This window comes from Neolamprologus multifasciatus, chromosome 6 (assembly GCF_963576455.1).
Source record: "Neolamprologus multifasciatus chromosome 6, fNeoMul1.2, whole genome shotgun sequence".
In the NCBI taxonomy this organism is placed as follows: Eukaryota; Metazoa; Chordata; class Actinopteri; order Cichliformes; family Cichlidae; genus Neolamprologus; species Neolamprologus multifasciatus.
Genome location: NC_140444.1, coordinates 34,240,653 through 34,258,217, shown reverse-complemented (window position 1 = coordinate 34,258,217; position 17,565 = coordinate 34,240,653). Strand labels below are relative to the sequence as shown.

Here is a 17,565-nt window from a genome sequence, read left to right as displayed (position 1 = left end):
CTGTAGGTGTAGCAGAGCACCTTGTTGAAACCTGAAAAAAATATGCAAGTATTTTATCAAAATAATCTTGGCCTCAATGCAGGCTCGTAGTAAGACTCATAAAAGTTGTTTATACTTGCAATCAGCTGATTTTGAAGGCATTTTCTGTGGCACACATTCAACAACGTGTGGAAACATTCCTCTGAGATTTTGGTCCATATTTGACATGACAGCATCAAACAGTTGCTGCAGATTTGATAGCTGCACATTCATCATGTCAGCCTCCCATTCCACCAATCCTGAAAGTTGTCTACTGGATTGGGATCTGGTGACTGTGGAGACTACTTGAGTACAGTGACGGATCTGAAGGATGGATCCATGCAAAGATGCCTCACACCAGACAGCATTTTTCCAATCTTCGATTATCTCATTTTTGTGAGCCCCTGTCAACTGTAACCTCAGTTTCCTGTTCTTAGCTGACAGCAGTACAGTCTGCTGCTGCTGTAGTGCACCTTCTTCAAGGTTTGACATGTTGTGCATTCAGAGATGCTCTTCTGCATACCTTGGTTTTAACAAGTGGTTATTTCAGTGCTGTTGCCTTCAGCTTGAAGCAGTCTGGCAATTCTCCTTTGACCTCTGACATCAACAAGGCATTTTCACCCAGAGAACTGGGGCTCACTAGATATTTTGGACATTGAACGTGAGCAGGCTATCATGACCATATCTACTGGTGTGAATGCACTGAGCTGAAGTCATGGGATTGACTGATTCAAAAACTGAATTTACAAGTAGATGAAGACGTGTAGCTGATAAAGTGTCCAGTGAGTTTATGAATTACAATGTTTTCAGTATGTTTTATGTTTTTAAATAATGAGTACAAAGTGATAGGATTTCTGCAGTTTCAATAAAAGATAATCGAATAAAGCACAAGCATCTGAAATAGGACATAACTGTCTAGGAAGTTGGGCTTATTGTAGGGGAGATCATGCTTGCTAGGAACTGCTGGGTTCTAATGTTTGCCACATTATCTGAATAAAAATGTCGTTCTTATCTACTGGAATATTAACAGACCCGTGTTTGCTGTGTGGTAATTAGATTGCCACAGAAGCACAAAACAGAGACAGTGACACAGTGACCCTCTTCAGGACTGCACTGCTGATATTGTGCAAAAAGCCCTTGTAGTTGGTGCAGCTACAGCTTTCCAGCATTGTTCTCTATAATAAAAAATAAGACAGGAAATACATACTCACAGTACCCTGGGTGTGACAGCATTGTCATCTGCAAGAAAATGGCAAGAGCAGCACAAATGCAAGCTTTTAATTGTCTCATCATTGTCACACAATAACGACCTACATTTCATTAACCGCTCCTGTACAACGCGTACAGCCGCACGGCACTGACCCGAGCTGACCTTATTCTCTCTAAGGCAGTTTTTATCTCCTCACATCATAGGTCTGAGTTAATCCATAGGCTATGTTTAGCCTTTTCATCAGAATGCATCACTAACTTCGGGCACGGTGAGATTAAATTAGATTATTCATGATGTGTTTTCTAGTTTCCTCGCATGTTCACTGCGGGGGAAAGTAGGCCACTTTGCGCAGCGGCAGAGCGATAGACCCTCTCTCTCATGTGTCCTCACGTTACACTGTTTCCCTTACATTACACGGCTGTAGGCGGAGGTTAGGGGAGGGGGCGGGGAGCAAGCCTTTTTAGCGCTCTATTTTCTGCCCGCGCGGGCCTCCGTAGAGTCGCTCGCGTCAAACATGGCAGCTTCCATGTGTTAACGTGAGAGCGAACCGCAAGCGGTGTGTAACAGAGAGCTAACACAGGGGTGCCCGTTGCTTTGGAAACAAAATAATAAAACTTCCGAGAAAACAGGAGAGCCAGTGTCCACGCAAAGGAGGTGACACGGGTAAAAGCACTTAACCTTTTCTTATTTAGCCTAGCTAGTCAACATGCTAATTAGTTTGCGGCGATAACGTATGTCGTCTGCAGAAACGTTACCGTAGTAACATCCGTTTCTGCTCCGTTTCAACAGAGCAGAGATTTACTCACTGTTATTTTATTGAACGACTGAACTGTAGAAGCTACAAAGGTGAGTTAAAAGTGCATTTTAGAGGATATTTCATATTCAAGTGCTGAAGGAGTCTTAATCCATCAGTGACTGGGCGAACCTGTACTCGGCAACAACTGTGTAAGCCATTTAAAAAGTTAAAACTTCTTTGGGGACTCAAAGGATACCATTAACGTTTTGATGAGCACGATAAACCAGTGTGCTAAATGCATATGAATGTGTTCATTCACACTCCAGTGAAAGGAAAGGCTCGGGTATGTGGCTTTTTGTCACATCACAAATGAAATATGAGTTTCTAAGTTCGGTCAGAAAACCTATTTACCGTTTAAAGCTTTTCTAAGAACACTAAGAAAATTGCACCTCTCACTTTCATTTATTTTTGTTAATCAAAAAAGTGATTAACAGCTGCTTAGCTGCTCATTCAAAGAAATCTGCTAGAGATCATCTGGTTAATGGTTAATGGCAGAACACCCATTGATTCTTCAAAAGCATGAACTCCAGACGGGTCAAGCTCTACTGATGTGGTATTGTCATGGTTGTAGTGTGTGTTGTCTCACACAAAATCACCCATATTTTTTGAGATCTGATGACTGCCAAGGCTGTAGTGTACCATTAAGAATTGCATGTAACGGCTCTTTATTGAAGGTGTGCGTGATTCAAGTCTGTATTGAGGAAACTGTGAGGTTGTTCTTTTTTTAAGCCAATATATTACTTAAGACATTTTAAATGTGTGTTTCCTTGCAGCCATTGTGGCTTTATGCTGGTGCGGACAGCCCGGCTGTTCCCCTTCATCATCTCCCATCACCTGCATCCCTCTCGCACACATTCAGCCGGACAGGGATTTCGGTGGAGTGCAGCTGCTGCTAGCAGGGGAGTGAGATTCATGGAAACTGAAGTTCCTGCCTCTAACCCTCCAGCTGCATCTGCTGAATCTTCAGCAGATGGCACGGGCCAGTCTGCCACTAGCTCTACAGGTGACCAGGAGAAGATGCCTTCTGTGGGACTGTTACCAGGAGAGACAGTGGTTAAAGAGGGAAAGGCAGCCATCTTGTTCCCCAGTGCCAATGAGGTGTTTTATAACCCAGTGCAGGAGTTCAACAGAGATTTAACGTGAGTATGAACTTTGCCTTTATTGCCACTTGCAAAGTATCCACAACTGTCTCCATGTTAAAAGAAAAACTGATTTCAGGTGGAACAGTAACAGTCAAAGTGTGATTTAGATAAAATAAGGTGTCTAAATCCAGGGTTTTCCAGGCTCATTGAGATGTGATATAAGCATGTTTTGACTATGTCATTGACACTTTATAAAACATAGTGTGTATATTAAAGAGAGACAAGGCCCCTACTTGTTGGGTCTATATGTCAGAGAGTTGGACAAGCTAAACTCTGTAGGTATGTAATTAAGACAGATTTTTGTAGCTCTGATTAAATCTAATAATAATAATAATAATGGATTGGATTTATATAGCACTTTTCAAGGCACCCAAAGCGCTTTACAATGCCACTATTCATTCACTCTCGCATTCACACACTGGTGGAGGCAAACTACAGTTGTAGCCACAGCTGCCCTGGGGCAGCCTGACAGATCGCGCCATCGGCCCAACACCAGTAGGCAGTAGCGTAAAGTGTCTTGACACAACGACCAGGACAGAGAGCCCGGGGATCAAACCGGCGACCTTCTGGTTACAGATGCGCTTCCCAACCCCCTGAGCTGCGGTCGCTCCTAGAATGCAGCTCTGTACCCACTCCTGTAACCTGTGCGGTAGCCTTAAGTATATCCTCCTAACATTGACACTAAAGTGACTCAGTGAACTGTGACATGTGCGTTTAGTAGGAATATGTGGTGTAAATAGAGCGTTTTGTTTAGCACAAGGATATTACTTCTGTAAAACAAATTACAGCAGGTGGTAATTGTGTCTAGCATGCCCATTACACTAATAAAATAGCTCGTATTCCCCAAACATATGCACTGTGAACATATGCAGTCTCTTTATTTTCATGGCTCACATGATCCATGCATTGACTCTGTCCTGAAGTCTCACTTCTTCCTGTGTTTCTGTTATAGTAACTCGTGTTTAATTAATTATCCAGAGCAACACAGACACAAACCAGTATACAATCCCAAGTGCAAAAAGTTGGGATCCTGTGTAAAATGTAAATAAAAACACATTGCAGTGCATAAACTGAGACATTTTATTAAATTATTTGCTAATTTTGAATTTTATGGCAATTGCACGTCTTAAACGTTGGGCTGTGGGGAATAAAAGGCTGGAAAAGTAAGTGATACTATAAAGGATCACTCGGACAAACATTTTTCAACTAATTAGGTTATTTGGCAACAGGTCAGTAACATGATGGAGAATCAAAAAAGCATCTTAGAGAGATAGTTTGTCAGAAATAAAGTTGGCTACAGGTTCACCAATCTGAGAAAAATCAAAATCCAAAAAATCTGTAAAATTACAGAAATCTCTGTGCGGACTGGACAAGGCCATAAATCATTACTGGATGCCCTCAGGCAGCACTGCATTAGAAACAGGCATGTTTCTTTTATGGAAACCACTGCGTGGGGTCAGGAAGACTTCCAGAAATCAGTGTCAGCGGGTTATCTACTGGCGGTTAAATCATGGGATGAACATGCTCCAGAAACGCTGTCGTTTTAGGGGCCAAAGCCCATTTAAAATGGGCTGAGCCAAAGTGGAAAACTGTTCATAATGTTCAATTCTGTTTGGGCAAACGTGAACACTGCATCATTTAACATGGTAGTGGAAGAGTCCCGGTGCTGAAGTGGCCTGCCTCGGGGCAAGATTTCACTTTCATCAGACGGTGACGTCGCTGTGGCTTCATCCATCCTTTATGTACAGTAATAATCTGTGCTTTTCCTGTCATTTCATTAACAAAAGTGTGTTAATTAATAGAAAAAAGTCACAAAAACCCCTGAAATGCTGGTGACTTTCCCTGGTCAGGGAGAAGATTGTTAAAAATCGCTTCTGCAGTGGCCTCAAAAGTATTTGCAATGTTAAACAATCAACAAACTTCCTGAGCTTTGTTGACCTTTCTTTTTTACAGGATGAATTTTTAAGAACTTGCCATTAAAAAAACAACAAAAAAACGTACCATAACGTATATTTCTTACTACTGGCCACATAGTGGCACAATCGAGACCTGCTCTTTGTTCTCAAGAAACCATCTAGATTCATTAAATTTGTCTTTTTGCAAGGTAGTTTTGAGAGACGAACACTTCAGAGCAACACTCAAGACTGAAAACCTAAAACCTTCAGCAGGACACGGCTGCTCTCTGTACATAGAAAACTCATCACTATGTTGCAGTTTGACAACCTTGTTTGAGCATCTTTGGAAAGATCCACAACTACAAGAAACTACAGAGCAGGATTTGTGATTTTTTTTTTTTCCTCTAATTTTCTTATTGGTCTTTCATCCGTGTGGACACATCTCCCGTGTCACAGGAGATGTGTCTGAAGGAGAGAGAAAGTCCTGAGAGTTACTGCTCTGCCTGGACTCTGTTCTCATTTTTGTCTCACGTGTGCGTTTATAAGTAAACATTCCCTTTCTTCTTTCCAGATGTGCTGTGATCACAGAGTTTGCGAGAGAGCTGCTGGCTCAGCGAGGGGTGAAGGTGGTGGTGCCAGGCGAACAGGAGAGGGTGGTGGTCTCTCTGTCAGAGGAGACAAACGAGGCCGAGGCACAGACGGAGGAGAAAAACGGATCAGAGGAGCCAGCTGTAAAGGCAGCTGCGGGGGAGAAATGTGAGGTATGTAAGAGTGATTTATTTATGTATTTTTTAGTGCAGTTGCACATCAACAGGCTTTTATTGCTATGTATGAATACAAATGCAGGATTTTAATGGTACATGTATCCAGCTTCTAGTTTAGAAGATTTTGTTCATGCGTACGATCCAAAACCTGATTTATTCACGTGTGGAAGTTAAATTAAATACCATCTGAAGACTTTAGGATGATAATGAACATGAACAAGGCAGAACAAGTGGTGTACTTGTATTTCTATGTGAATGGTTCTGTATCTAAAAGCCAGGTATTATTACTGCCCAGAGGGACCTCCCATGCTAAAATCATATGCACTGGTTCCAGTGGAAAATCCTTCGATAAAGGCCAATTTCACACTTTGGGGGCCACAAGTGGTTGAGAGGCAATTGGATCATTTTCAAGAAACTTCAAAACATGTCATGAAGTTGAAATAATCTCATTAGTGTCATTAGACTGAAGGTTTTTGTCTTTGTTTTGTTAATTAGAACAGTTGCTGTTGATCCCAGCTTTCCCTGAATACAGCGCTCACATTTTTAAATTAGTTTCAGTTTCACTTTGAGTTGATTAATTCTCAATAAGGAAGGAAAAACCTGAGAGCAGCGACCAGCTTCAAAATGAACATGTTTTTTTGAGGGAATATGTACACAGAGGGAGCAACGTTTTCACATTTTCTGTTCCAGCAGTTGTGAATCGACCTGGGAAAAATAAAGAGTTGTTCCACATAAGTAAACATAAAATCCTCCTCAGCACTGTTTCTGTGTCTTCCAGTCAGTCTTTGCATTCTTTTGCAGAGTCGATGATCAATCATGAGCTCAGTGAAGAATGTTGTTGTTGAAGAGCTGGATTCTTTTTTTTATTGTTATTATCGAGTTATTGGAGACCAAAATGAAGCAAAATGAGAGTAAATGTAGTTGTAACTGTAAACTTGCTCTCTTGTGGGAAAATCTTACTCAAGGTTTAGGAGTTATGGGAATTTTTGAGCATTCTTGTAGAAGTGTATTGTGAGGTGAGACACAGATATTGGATGAGAAGCCCTGGCTAACAGTCTCCACTCTAGTTCATCCCGAAGGTGTTCTGTCGAGTTGAGGTCAGGATTCTGTGAAAGCCAGTCAAGTTATTCCACACCAAACTCGCTCATCTATGTCTTTATGGACTTTGCTTTGTGCACTGATGTGCAGTCATGCTGGAACAGGAAGGGGCCATCCCCAAACTGTTCCCACAAATTTGCTTGTTTTTATACACCTGTGGCCATGGAAGTGATAGGAACACCTGAATTATATCGGAGACTACTACACCATATATTTGGAGGATGTGGTGTATATTCAAAAACGTAAAGCAACTCTTTGATTAAAGAGCTCGTAATTATTGGCCAGCAATGTGTAATTTTCGTTTTCAGGACTTGTTTCTGTTGCTGCCAAGAGGCCAAAAAGTGCGTGTGTGTGTCTTTGCGGAACGTTAAGTGTGTTTCCCCAAACCTTTTGTGTCAGCGTGGTCTGCGTGTCCTGGAGGGCCTAGCAGCATCTGGTTTGCGCTCGGTGCGTTTTGCTCTGGAGGTCCCAGGCCTGCAGAGCGTCACTGCCAACGACTTCTCTGCTAAGGCGGCGGCTCTGATCGCCAGGAATGCCCAGTACAACGGAGTGAGCCACCTGCTCCAGGCCAGCTGCAGAGATGCCAGGTATGACTAGTCAGCATGTTCTGCTGCTTTACTTCCCACTTTGATCAGCTCCACTGTTCAGTACCATCTTTTTTCCCCCCCATACTTTTCTTGTTTCATTGTTCTTCACTTTTTACCTTCGACCTTCCGTTCACATTTCTCATGAGCATCTTTTTTTGTTGCTTTTATCCAAATTTACCATTTAAAATAAATAAATAAAAATTTCTCTCCCGGGTTTTAAACACAGCATGCTGATGTACGACATGCGAGCGAAGAAGGATCGCTATGACGTCATTGATCTGGATCCCTACGGTAGCCCGGCCTCTTTCCTGGATGCTGCCGTTCAGTCTGTCAGTGAAGGAGGTGGGTAGTTCACCGTTGCAGCTCCTCTAGGTTTCATGACTTTCAGGGATGTGGAAAGTTTCAGATCACTGTTGTAACTGCAAGTATTTAACTAGTGCAGAGGCTGCTGACACATGCATGTATGCAGTCTTTTAAAAGGCCAACAGCATGGTGCATGTGTGTGATTAAATACACGAGACTAAATGTTAACTGGCTGAAAGTTTCAATTAAATGTGATTTTTATAGCAACAAATCACAACAACAGCCACCTCTAGGTGCTTTATATTCTGAAGTAAAGATCGTACATTAAGGAGCTCGGTCAAGTGCTCCTTGCCAGCATAATGGCCTGTGGTATGTAGCCCAATACTGGAGGTAGAAGTTGACACCACACGGAGCTGTTTTCAACACTGCGTTTCATCTGAAGTGAATTCAGATTACTTTTCAAAATTCACCATGAAATCAATTTGGCAGCTGATCAGAAGTGGGCGAGAGATTGTTAGTGAAATAATTCTTGTTTGGTTTGATCCACTTTAAGTGTCAAAATCACAAAGCAGAGAATAGTGTGTGTGTGTGTGTGTCTCTCTCTTTTTGTATATATGTATGATGTCTAATCTACACGGTTAAGCCAAACACTTTTAGATTTCTCGTCTTCTCTCCGCCCCCCGCCCCCCCCCCCCCCCCCCCCCCTCTCTCTCAGGTCTTTTATGTATAACCTGTACAGACATGGCGGTGATGGCAGGAAACAGTGGAGAGACGTGCTACAGCAAATACGGTTCAGTCTCCATCAAAGCCAAATATTGTCATGAAATGGTGAGGGCACAGAGTATACACACAAACAAACACACACACACTCTCCACGCTCACTCTCAGAAATGTGAAAATGACACATTGCAGTACATGTACAGTCATGTTTGCATTAGTGTGTAAGCATGCAGAATGTGTCTGAGTGAGACGGTGACGCTGTAAGTAATCGTACGTTCAATTTAGCCAAGTGAGTTTTCGTGACGTCAAAAACAAATGATATTTTATTCTCGTTGCGATCGTCTGAGGTTATAATCCTTCAGTGTGTACACTTTGGGAAAAGAAATAGCAGAGCAATGATTGGCTACCTCCAGAAGTTCCTCTTCTTGTGGATCATCTCCAGCTCCTCCATTTTGGACCGCAGATGGTGACTCTACTTTCTGTTCAACCAGAAGGCATCAGGCCTGCACTTGCTTCAGGTACAGCCGTCACCAGCTGCAGTCCAAGATGTTGGAGTCAGAGGATGAGAGACTCAGAATTGATTGTTTTATTACATGTAATTAGAAAACTCCCTGAAAAGCCTTCAGTTGATCCAAAATGATGCAGCGAGAGTACTGACAGGGACCAGAAAGGAAGAGCATATTTCTCCTATTTTGGCTTCTCTTCACTGGCTCCCTGTTAAATCCAGGACATAAAAGATCTTTAATAATCATCCCCCATCTTATCTTAAAAACCTCAGAGTACTGTATCACCCCAGTAGATAACTTCACTCTCAGACTGCAGGCTTACTTGTGGCTCCCTTTCCTGCCTGTTGAGATTTGGGAGACAAACACTCTCTATCTTTAAGATTAGGCTTAAAACTTTCCTTTTTGATAAGGGATAAAGTTAGGGTTGGATCAGGTGACCCCGAATCCTCCCTTATATATGCAGCAAAAGGCCTTGGCTTCTCGGGGCTTCCCCTGATCCACTGGGTGTTTCTTCTAAACTCATTATGTGTTTAATTATTAGTAATTGATTAATCTTTGGATCACGTTCACACTATGCCTTTGTCTCGTCTCCCCTCATCCCAACCGGTCACAGCAGATGGCCCCGCCCCTCCCTGAGCCTGGCTCTGCTGGAGGTTTCTTCCTGTTAAAAGGGAGTTTTTCTTTCCCACCATCACTAAGTGCTTTCTCATGTTTTGTCAGATTTGTGAGTTTTCTCTGTATTATTGTAGGGTCTTTACCTTTATAATATAAGGAGACTGTTGTTGTGATTTGGCACTATATAAATAAAAATGAATTGGATTGAAATTAAATATTAGCAAAATAACAAAATATATGCAGAAAATACAGAAAAAAGTAAAAGACACGTAGAATATCTCTATATACCACACAATTTTATATGTTTGAAAAGCAGAAGGATAAATTTTACACTTATTTGATGAGTGAAAGTCACGACTGTTACCTGCCTGTAGGGAAACACGAGACAGGAAAACCTGTAGGTGGCTTTTTAAAATAAGGGTGAAGAGCTTATTGAGTCATCTAAGTCAAACATGCAGCTGTCTCAGTGGGATCCAGATGGATAACAATAAATTACACAGTATACTTGGGCAACCATCCAAAGAGTCATCGTGTAGGCAACGCCGTTCGTGTTGAATATTTTCTTTGGCAGAAATACAAGAAAAGAGCAACTGGTGAATGTGTTTGCACCACAGCCAGAACATGTGTGGTGTTCTCATGAAGGTCTTTTCTTCTTTTTCCCACCTTCTCATGTGCTCTCATGATCTGATTTCATGCTGCATATAGCACAAGTAGTTTTTCACACAGTAGTAGAATTCACACCTTCTCTAGCTGTGAGTGGCAGTAATGGAACATAAATGCAAGGATCATTAAAAAAAAGCTCATAAATTCTATTTGATTTGATGAAAACGAAACCCCTCTGCAGCCAAATAAAACTTCTTATCCAACATAATTTCCTCACATCCCTGTAAACAGATCCGAGATGTTTTCCAGATTTTCACAGCAAGAGAAAAAAAGTGCTGAATACGTGCCTCTCTCCATCTTTGAACTCCAGGCTCTGCGCATCATCCTGCACAGTTTGGACCAGAGGGCAGGAGTGTACCAGCGATACATCCAGCCCCTGCTGTCCGTCAGCGTCGACTTTTACATTCGAGTCTTCGTCCGCGTCTTCACAGGACAGGCTACAGTCAAAAACTCAGCCAGGTGCTCGCTCACACACACACGCACGCACTGTCTGCTAACAAAGGCTGATCTATCCTGTGTGATGAAAGATGAATGATCCTGAAACTGGGTCACTGCAGGAACAAATGCACAAAGTAACAGCAGCAGAGGGATTTGTGAGGGTAAAAGTAAAGTGCTAATAGAATAATAGAAATCTGGGTACGTGACACTAAAAGATGATATTATGACTGATGTGCTCAGTATTGAAACACAATGACACTGCAGTTGAGTCCTGTCTCTCTTTGTTGCAGTAAGCAGGCGCTGGTGTACAACTGTGTCGGCTGCGGGGCTTTCCACTTGCAGAGAATGGGCAGGAGAACGAGCAACGGAAAACAGTGAGACACTAAACACTCTGCTGCTGCTTCTAATGAGGTTCTGTGTGTGATGGTTCAGTCGAGGTGTGCTCATCAGCGAACTGGCGGCTTGAAATAAAGTCCTCAGTTTATGGTGTTTCTGTAAAATAACATTCTCTTTGGATGTAAAAATCTTAGGTTGAACTCAATCAAAAGGTTGAGTTCAAGGAGCCGTGGATGGACACGTTTGGCTAAATACTTTACTATTAAATGTGAGGTTTGCTGTTCAGAGAACCCCTCTGTGTTACTTGATGATCACTGCGTGCGGTAAAGTCGATGTCTGTTTGATTTCAGCATGAAGTATTCTGCTGCCACCGGGCCACCGGTTGGACCAGAGTGTGAGCACTGCGGACAGAGACATCAGGTGATGCACAAACACGTCACGTCATTCGCTCTGGGTTACAGTTTTTGTTTTGGTGGTTATGGCAGAAATGTCCCACTTCTCAAGCATATGATCACTGATACATTCACAGTACTTGGCTGGGCCTCCTCCTTACCACATATTACTGTATGGAGGCAATCAGCTTTTGGCCCTGCTGAGGTGTTACTGAAGCCCAGGTTGCTTTGACAGCTGCCTTCAGCTTGTCGGGTGGATCTTCCTCTTGAAAATACTTCACAGATTCTGTGTGGGGTTTACGCTAATCGAGCACAGTAATAACATGGTTGGCAAACCATTTGGTACTAGTTTTGGCACTGTGGGGAGGTGCTAAGTGCTGCTGGGAAGTGAAATTAGCATTTCTATAAAATGTGTTAGCAGATGGAATAATGAAGTGCTCTAAAATCGCCTTCGTTGACTTTGCAGCACAAGTTATCCGACTGTGGAAACTGTGGATTCACTTGAAAAACATCAGAATGTTGAGTGTAGTGCTGGTTCATGCACCAGTCACATCAGCTGATCTTATTTTTGTAATACAGAGCACAGTTTTGAAGCTGTTTTGTCCTACCTAAAGTTTGTGGGCATCTGTAAGTTGCCTAGCAACCCAACTCCTCCTGTTGTGCTGTGTCCAGTCAAATCAGTGTGGTTGTGTTGTCATTTATGGCTGCTCTGCTCTCTCACCTGGGTTTCCACGTGACCGGTCCCAGAACAGCACCAAGTGGCCACATAAATGACTGCTGATGGAACAAAACAGTCTGACTGTCGAGGTTCTGGCTGAAATGTGATTCTATTGTATTTGGGAACAAATGTAAAGGTAGCTGACTTTTTTTCCCCATTAAAGTTTTGTTAAAAGGACTTTAAAGTCAAGGGTGCAGTGGTCCACCTAAAACCAGAAAAATCCCACAGGGACCTCCTAAGCTTCAGTTTTCACTCTAATCAAAATACAAGAGAGAAAGATGGATTCATTGAAATTTTCATTCAAGAAACATAAACGACTCTGGCTGTTGGCTATTAATTGCTAATGCTACCCAGTCACATGCACCGTGTTAAAGCAACACACCTGCCAAACAGTAGGGGTGGGCGAAAAAATCAATACTGTGTAGTATCATGATATTTTGTTTGCTAATAATGTATCGATACAGGGACAGCAGAAATCGATATTTTGTTAGAGAAAAGGTTTTTGTGCTCTGACTTCAGAGCATGTTGATCCTTTTTCTGAGCAAGAATCCTGACATTCCTTCACTCTCCAAATGTGTTTAACTTTTTTTGGCAGCAATAAACATGACAGTTTACTTATTTTAATTTAAGACATGTTTTATTTTAATTAAGTTTAAAACTTTTTTATTTAATGTAAAATTATATTTTGTTTTAATTTACTTTCAAATTCTTCAGTTGCTGAAGGGGCTGCATAGTTTTCATAAATTGCATAGTTCAGAATAGCTAATATTGTACCAGATGGTTGCGTTCAGTTAAGTTGGACTAGACTGTAATACAAACCGTTCAGTTTGTCAACAATAAAACTGAAATGAGAGAAAGACTGAGTGTGAGACTTTGATATTAGATAAAATGAATATTGATAAAGTTTACCTTTATGTACAAAATCTGAATATCGCAAAATATTTTAAAAAATTGCAATAATATCGTATCGTGCGTTAAGTATTGTGATAATATCGTATCGTGGGATGTATGGTGATTCCCACCTCTACCAAACAGGGCATCAACTTCAATATAATAACAGTGAATTTAGGTTGGAGTAATGAGTAATATCACAAACTAACCACCTGCTATTACCAGCTTTAATTCACTTTTTTATTGAAATAAATTAATATAAATGTATTACTGTACATAGACGTAAGTTCAAGCTGACTACCTGCAGTACCTTTGCAACTCACCAGGGGTCCCCAGCACACACTTTGGGAATCACTGACTTAAATGGTTTAGATGTCCGTAAACTGGTCTGCTTGTTTCTGGTTGTTACTGTGTGGGCATGCATAAAACTCCAGTTGAAGCCTCTACCTCTCCTCTTTGCAGCTGGGCGGTCCGATCTGGGCAGAGTCCATCCACGACCTGGAGTTTGTCCAGAAGGTTTTGTCTGCCGTGTCGGGGAACCCTTCCAGGTTTGGGACATCTAAACGTATTGAGGGCGTGCTGAGCATGGTGACTGAGGTACTCATTCCCCTTCTTATATATGCTCTCACTGCTGGAATAGGTGCTATTTAATGGGATTGTCCCGTGGGTGTGGTTGGTGGCGTTAGCCGGCTTTTTGTTGTGTGAGATAGACTGTGATCACGTTTCAGTCGTAGTTTCCTGTCACTCTGAAGCTTCATTGCCTGTGACGTGCTCTGTGTTTCAGGAGTTGGAGGATGTGCCGCTTTATTACACCGTGGACAATCTGAGCAGCACGATACACTGCAATACTCCACCCCTGCTCCAGTTTAGGTACACACACACACACACACACACACACACAGTTTGCATCAACTGATGGTCTGTATGCATTTCTTCAAGACTTACAACTCATGCTTTCTTAACTACAAAATTAGTTGTAGGTTGTAAGCTGCGACCACACAGGAAGTGAGCACTCGATGCATGTCACTTTGAAGCAGTATGCAGCGGTTATTTCACCCGCAGTCATTTTTGATCGTGGAGTGTTGTTCACGCGCTCTCTGACAGACGATGAACTCGGCTGCTGCACCAAAGCCGTGGATCAAATTAATACGAATATTTTGATTATTTTAAACTGTCAATCATACAAAGCTCCAGTATAATCCTTAAATAAAAAATATGGAGTTGGAAATGAGCATAGCTGCCCCCGCTTTAAAGCACTCATCCATTTATATCTAACACTGAGTCTGTGGCATCTTCTACCTTGTTGTTTAGGTTATTCTCCTGCTGTGCATGTGTGAATGTCCACATTTGTTTGTTTTCAGTGATTCCAGGAGGAAAAAAAACATCTTACCCGTGGCTTTCCGTTTGTCTGTCTGTAGGAAAAACCTTCCTCCTCTCACATTTGTCACAAACTGAATCATCAGAGCATCCTTCCTCTATCTCACTCTTTTCAGGTCTGCTCTCCTCCATGCTGGCCACAGGGTCTCCCTCTCTCACGCCTGTAAAAACGCCATCAAAACAGACGCTCCTCCTGCAGCCATCTGGGACATCATGCGATGCTGGGTAAACTTTACAGGAGAAAAAGAAAAGCTATTTTTAGTAATCCTGAACACAGCCACACGCTGTTGTTGCTTAAACATTTCCATGTCCTCCTGGAAATGTCGACACTAAATAAAAAATGAACATGCTTATTCAGAATCATGTAACACATTTAAAGTCACACATGCACGTTTGATGATCTGCTGCAGGAGAAAATCAACCCTGTAAAGAGGGAGAAATTATCTCCGACCAGCCCCGCATTCAAGATCCTCTCCACTGAGCCCAGGTGAGCCACTTTGAGCCATCAGGAGCACATTTACCGCTTTAAAAGATTTCACTGTTTCTGAAAAATGCACAGCCTTAACCTGCAGATCTGTAATGTTTGTGTGTTTGTAGCTTTGAGGCCTGTTTCACTGTAAGGGAGGACGCCAACCCTCAGTCCCGTAAGCGCCACCTGACCCGGTTCCAGGAGAATCCTCAGGCCTTCTGGGGACCCAAAGCTCGCGCCAAAGCTGGGTAACCATAACAACAAGTTTGTTCGTTTTTTTTAATAGTCCAGAGGTCACAAGTGTCACATGCTGATGTTTCCAAAGCAGCTAAAATGTGTGTCAGTTGAATCAAGAAGTACAGTGGCCTTGAGTGGTCACACTGCAACTTCAGAAAAAACACAACAGAAATACGAGGGCAAACCCAAAACTAAGGTCTCCAAAGCAGTGGTGACGTAGAGAAACTGTTCATACGGCTGTTTGCCACACTGTTGTGATCGGTGTTTCCTCCACTCCCGAACAAGCATGCGCAGCTTCGCTGGGACGCTCCATCTTGGCTTGGCAGCCCTATGAAAATGGAGCTCTCGCTGAACGCTACCGCCAAGTGCGTGCAGTGCACAACTGTGTTTTGGGACTGAAAGGGGGTATTGTTGGTTGACTTTCTGCCACAATAAATGCTGACAGGTACTGTGAAACACTGAAAAAAACTCAGAAGGGCAATTCAGAACCAGAGAAGAGGAATGCTGAGCAAGGGCGTCCGCACATCGCTCGTCAAATTGTCACTCTCCTGCAAAACTTTGGTTGGAACTTCATCACCCACCCATCCTACAATCCGGACTTGGCACCCAGTGACTCCCACCTGTTCCTAAAGTTGAAAGAATATTTGTCCAGAAGGTGATTCTGTGGCGGCAGCAAGCGGGTACGACATGGGCATTGTAAAACTGCCACAGCGTCTACAAAAATGCAGCGCGTGAAATGGTGATTATGTAGAAAAATAAATAATTCTTCAACCTTTAAAATGATGTAAATATTTCTAAAACGATAGGTGACCTTACTTTTGAGATTGCCCTCGTAGGAAAACCCCCCCAAACCTTAAATATCCTGAATTAGTTTAATTAGTTACTTAAAGTAGTCCTGAGTTTCTCTTTGGAGAGGAAAAAAGCTGTGTTCATGTTCTTCCAGTGTTCTTTCTTTCTTGCACATGTTGCTCCTTCTATCATCTCCACTTATTTATTTTTTTATTCTCTTTTCTCTGGTTTCCTGTTAATCTTTCTCCTCATTTGTTCTCTCCTTCAGTGGTGGAATCTCTGCTGACCTGCAAGACAAGAGGAAAAAGTTCCAGAACAAGAGAAAGAACCAGATCACAGACTCTTCTCAGCTCAAGACTTTCCCCTGCAAGAAGTTCAAACAGGTCAGATTTACTAAACACAACCTAAATACACCATTTTTTTGTAACATTAAAAACTCTTAAATAGCGCTTTTACCTGCATCCCACTAAACTGAAGGTGAAGATGGTGACTAGCTGGTGAACATAGCATAACATTTTAGTGATGACTTGGTGGTGACCAAAATGATGCTGTTCTTGTGGCTGCTGGGCATTTAAAGCTAAGAAGCCATCTGTGCAAAAGGCTGCCCACCCCAGGCATGCTCAGAGGGGTTTTCTCTGTATTGCTGTAGGATCTTTACCTTGCCATATAAAACGTCATGAGGTGACTGTTGTTTAAAAGAAAAAAAAAATCATAAATAAATTATTTTCTCACAAACTAGGTTTTTGCCTGTTTAACATTTAGAACTATGTTTGTGCACAGCACAGTAAAATCGTTACTGTTGCAGCAGCTGACGGAGTCGCTGCAGGTGAGGATCGCTTCAGTACGTCGGGTTCTTTATCGTACTGTTGGCACACACAAGTCCCTCTGAATTAAAGGCAGGCAATTACCGAAATACTAATTAGTCCCGTAAAGTCTCGATGTCCTGGGCGGAAAATGAAACGGCAGACTCGTGCTGACGAATTAGTCTTCTCCATAGGTTGCTTTGGCAGGTCGCCACACACTGCTGGTTTCCTGCCAGAGAAGCTGCGCGCTGCCTCAGCAGCCACAGCCAAAACATACTGCTGGCTGTTCAGACGTTACTACATCAGAATCCAACAGCTTTTATGAGTATTTCTTTATTTTTGTCTTTCAGGGAACATGTACCCACGGAGACGAGTGCTGCTACTTCCATGACTCGGAGCAGACAAATGAACAGAAAACAGAGTGATGACTCTATATTTTTCCTTTATTTTAAAATAATCTTATTTGTGGAATTTGAATGGATGTTTGAATGTTGCACAGCAGACTGTTTTGGCTTTTAAAAGTTACTGTACATAACATTTCCATGCCAGAGGGTTTTTTTTCTTTTTGACTGTCAGCCTGTGTTCACACCAATAAAGTCATTGCTGTGAGACTGTTTTTGATATTCATAAATAACATCAGGTGGACGATTATAATCTGACACACCTTTGTCTCTCAAAAGGTCAAATCGTTATGAAAAGCACCTCTTTGTTTAGGTTTCTTTACATTTCCACTACAAAAACAGTTGCTTGTATAGCACCTCAGCAGACATTCAGCTTCTCACACTAAAAGGGGAAAAA

General features: G+C 42.2%; 1 protein-coding gene across 2 annotated transcripts; it reads left to right on the top strand.

Moving 5' to 3' along the window:
• The first annotated feature begins 1,703 nt into the window (after positions 1-1,703).
• Positions 1,704-17,204, top strand: trmt1 (tRNA methyltransferase 1). Of its 2 annotated transcripts, XM_085164302.1 has the most exons (17): positions 1,704-1,891; positions 2,018-2,074; positions 2,798-3,163; positions 5,633-5,822; positions 7,323-7,510; positions 7,737-7,852; positions 8,529-8,641; positions 10,628-10,776; positions 11,046-11,129; positions 11,442-11,511; positions 13,555-13,689; positions 13,877-13,962; positions 14,586-14,694; positions 14,880-14,956; positions 15,067-15,186; positions 16,233-16,347; positions 17,118-17,204. In XM_085164302.1, exons 3-17 carry the CDS (start codon positions 2,811-2,813, stop codon positions 17,190-17,192), a joined length of 1,980 nt encoding a protein of 659 aa, XP_085020428.1. In that variant the 5' UTR covers positions 1,704-1,891; positions 2,018-2,074; positions 2,798-2,810; the 3' UTR covers positions 17,193-17,204. The 2 variants fall into 2 exon arrangements, with proteins under 2 accessions (XP_085020428.1, XP_085020427.1); XM_085164301.1 differs by lacking the exon at positions 2,018-2,074.
• The last annotated feature ends 361 nt before the right edge of the window (positions 17,205-17,565 follow it).

Bases quoted from the DNA above. Each gene is read 5' to 3' on its own strand.
- trmt1 (XM_085164301.1), top strand. From the start codon at position 2,811: ATGCTGGTGCGGACAGCCCGGCTGTTCCCCTTCATCATCTCCCATCAC. The intron at 7,511-7,736 runs GTATGACTAGTC...TTTTAAACACAG, and splicing joins GCCAGCTGCAGAGATGCCAG to CATGCTGATGTACGACATGC. The intron at 16,348-17,117 runs GTCAGATTTACT...TTTGTCTTTCAG, and splicing joins CCTGCAAGAAGTTCAAACAG to GGAACATGTACCCACGGAGA.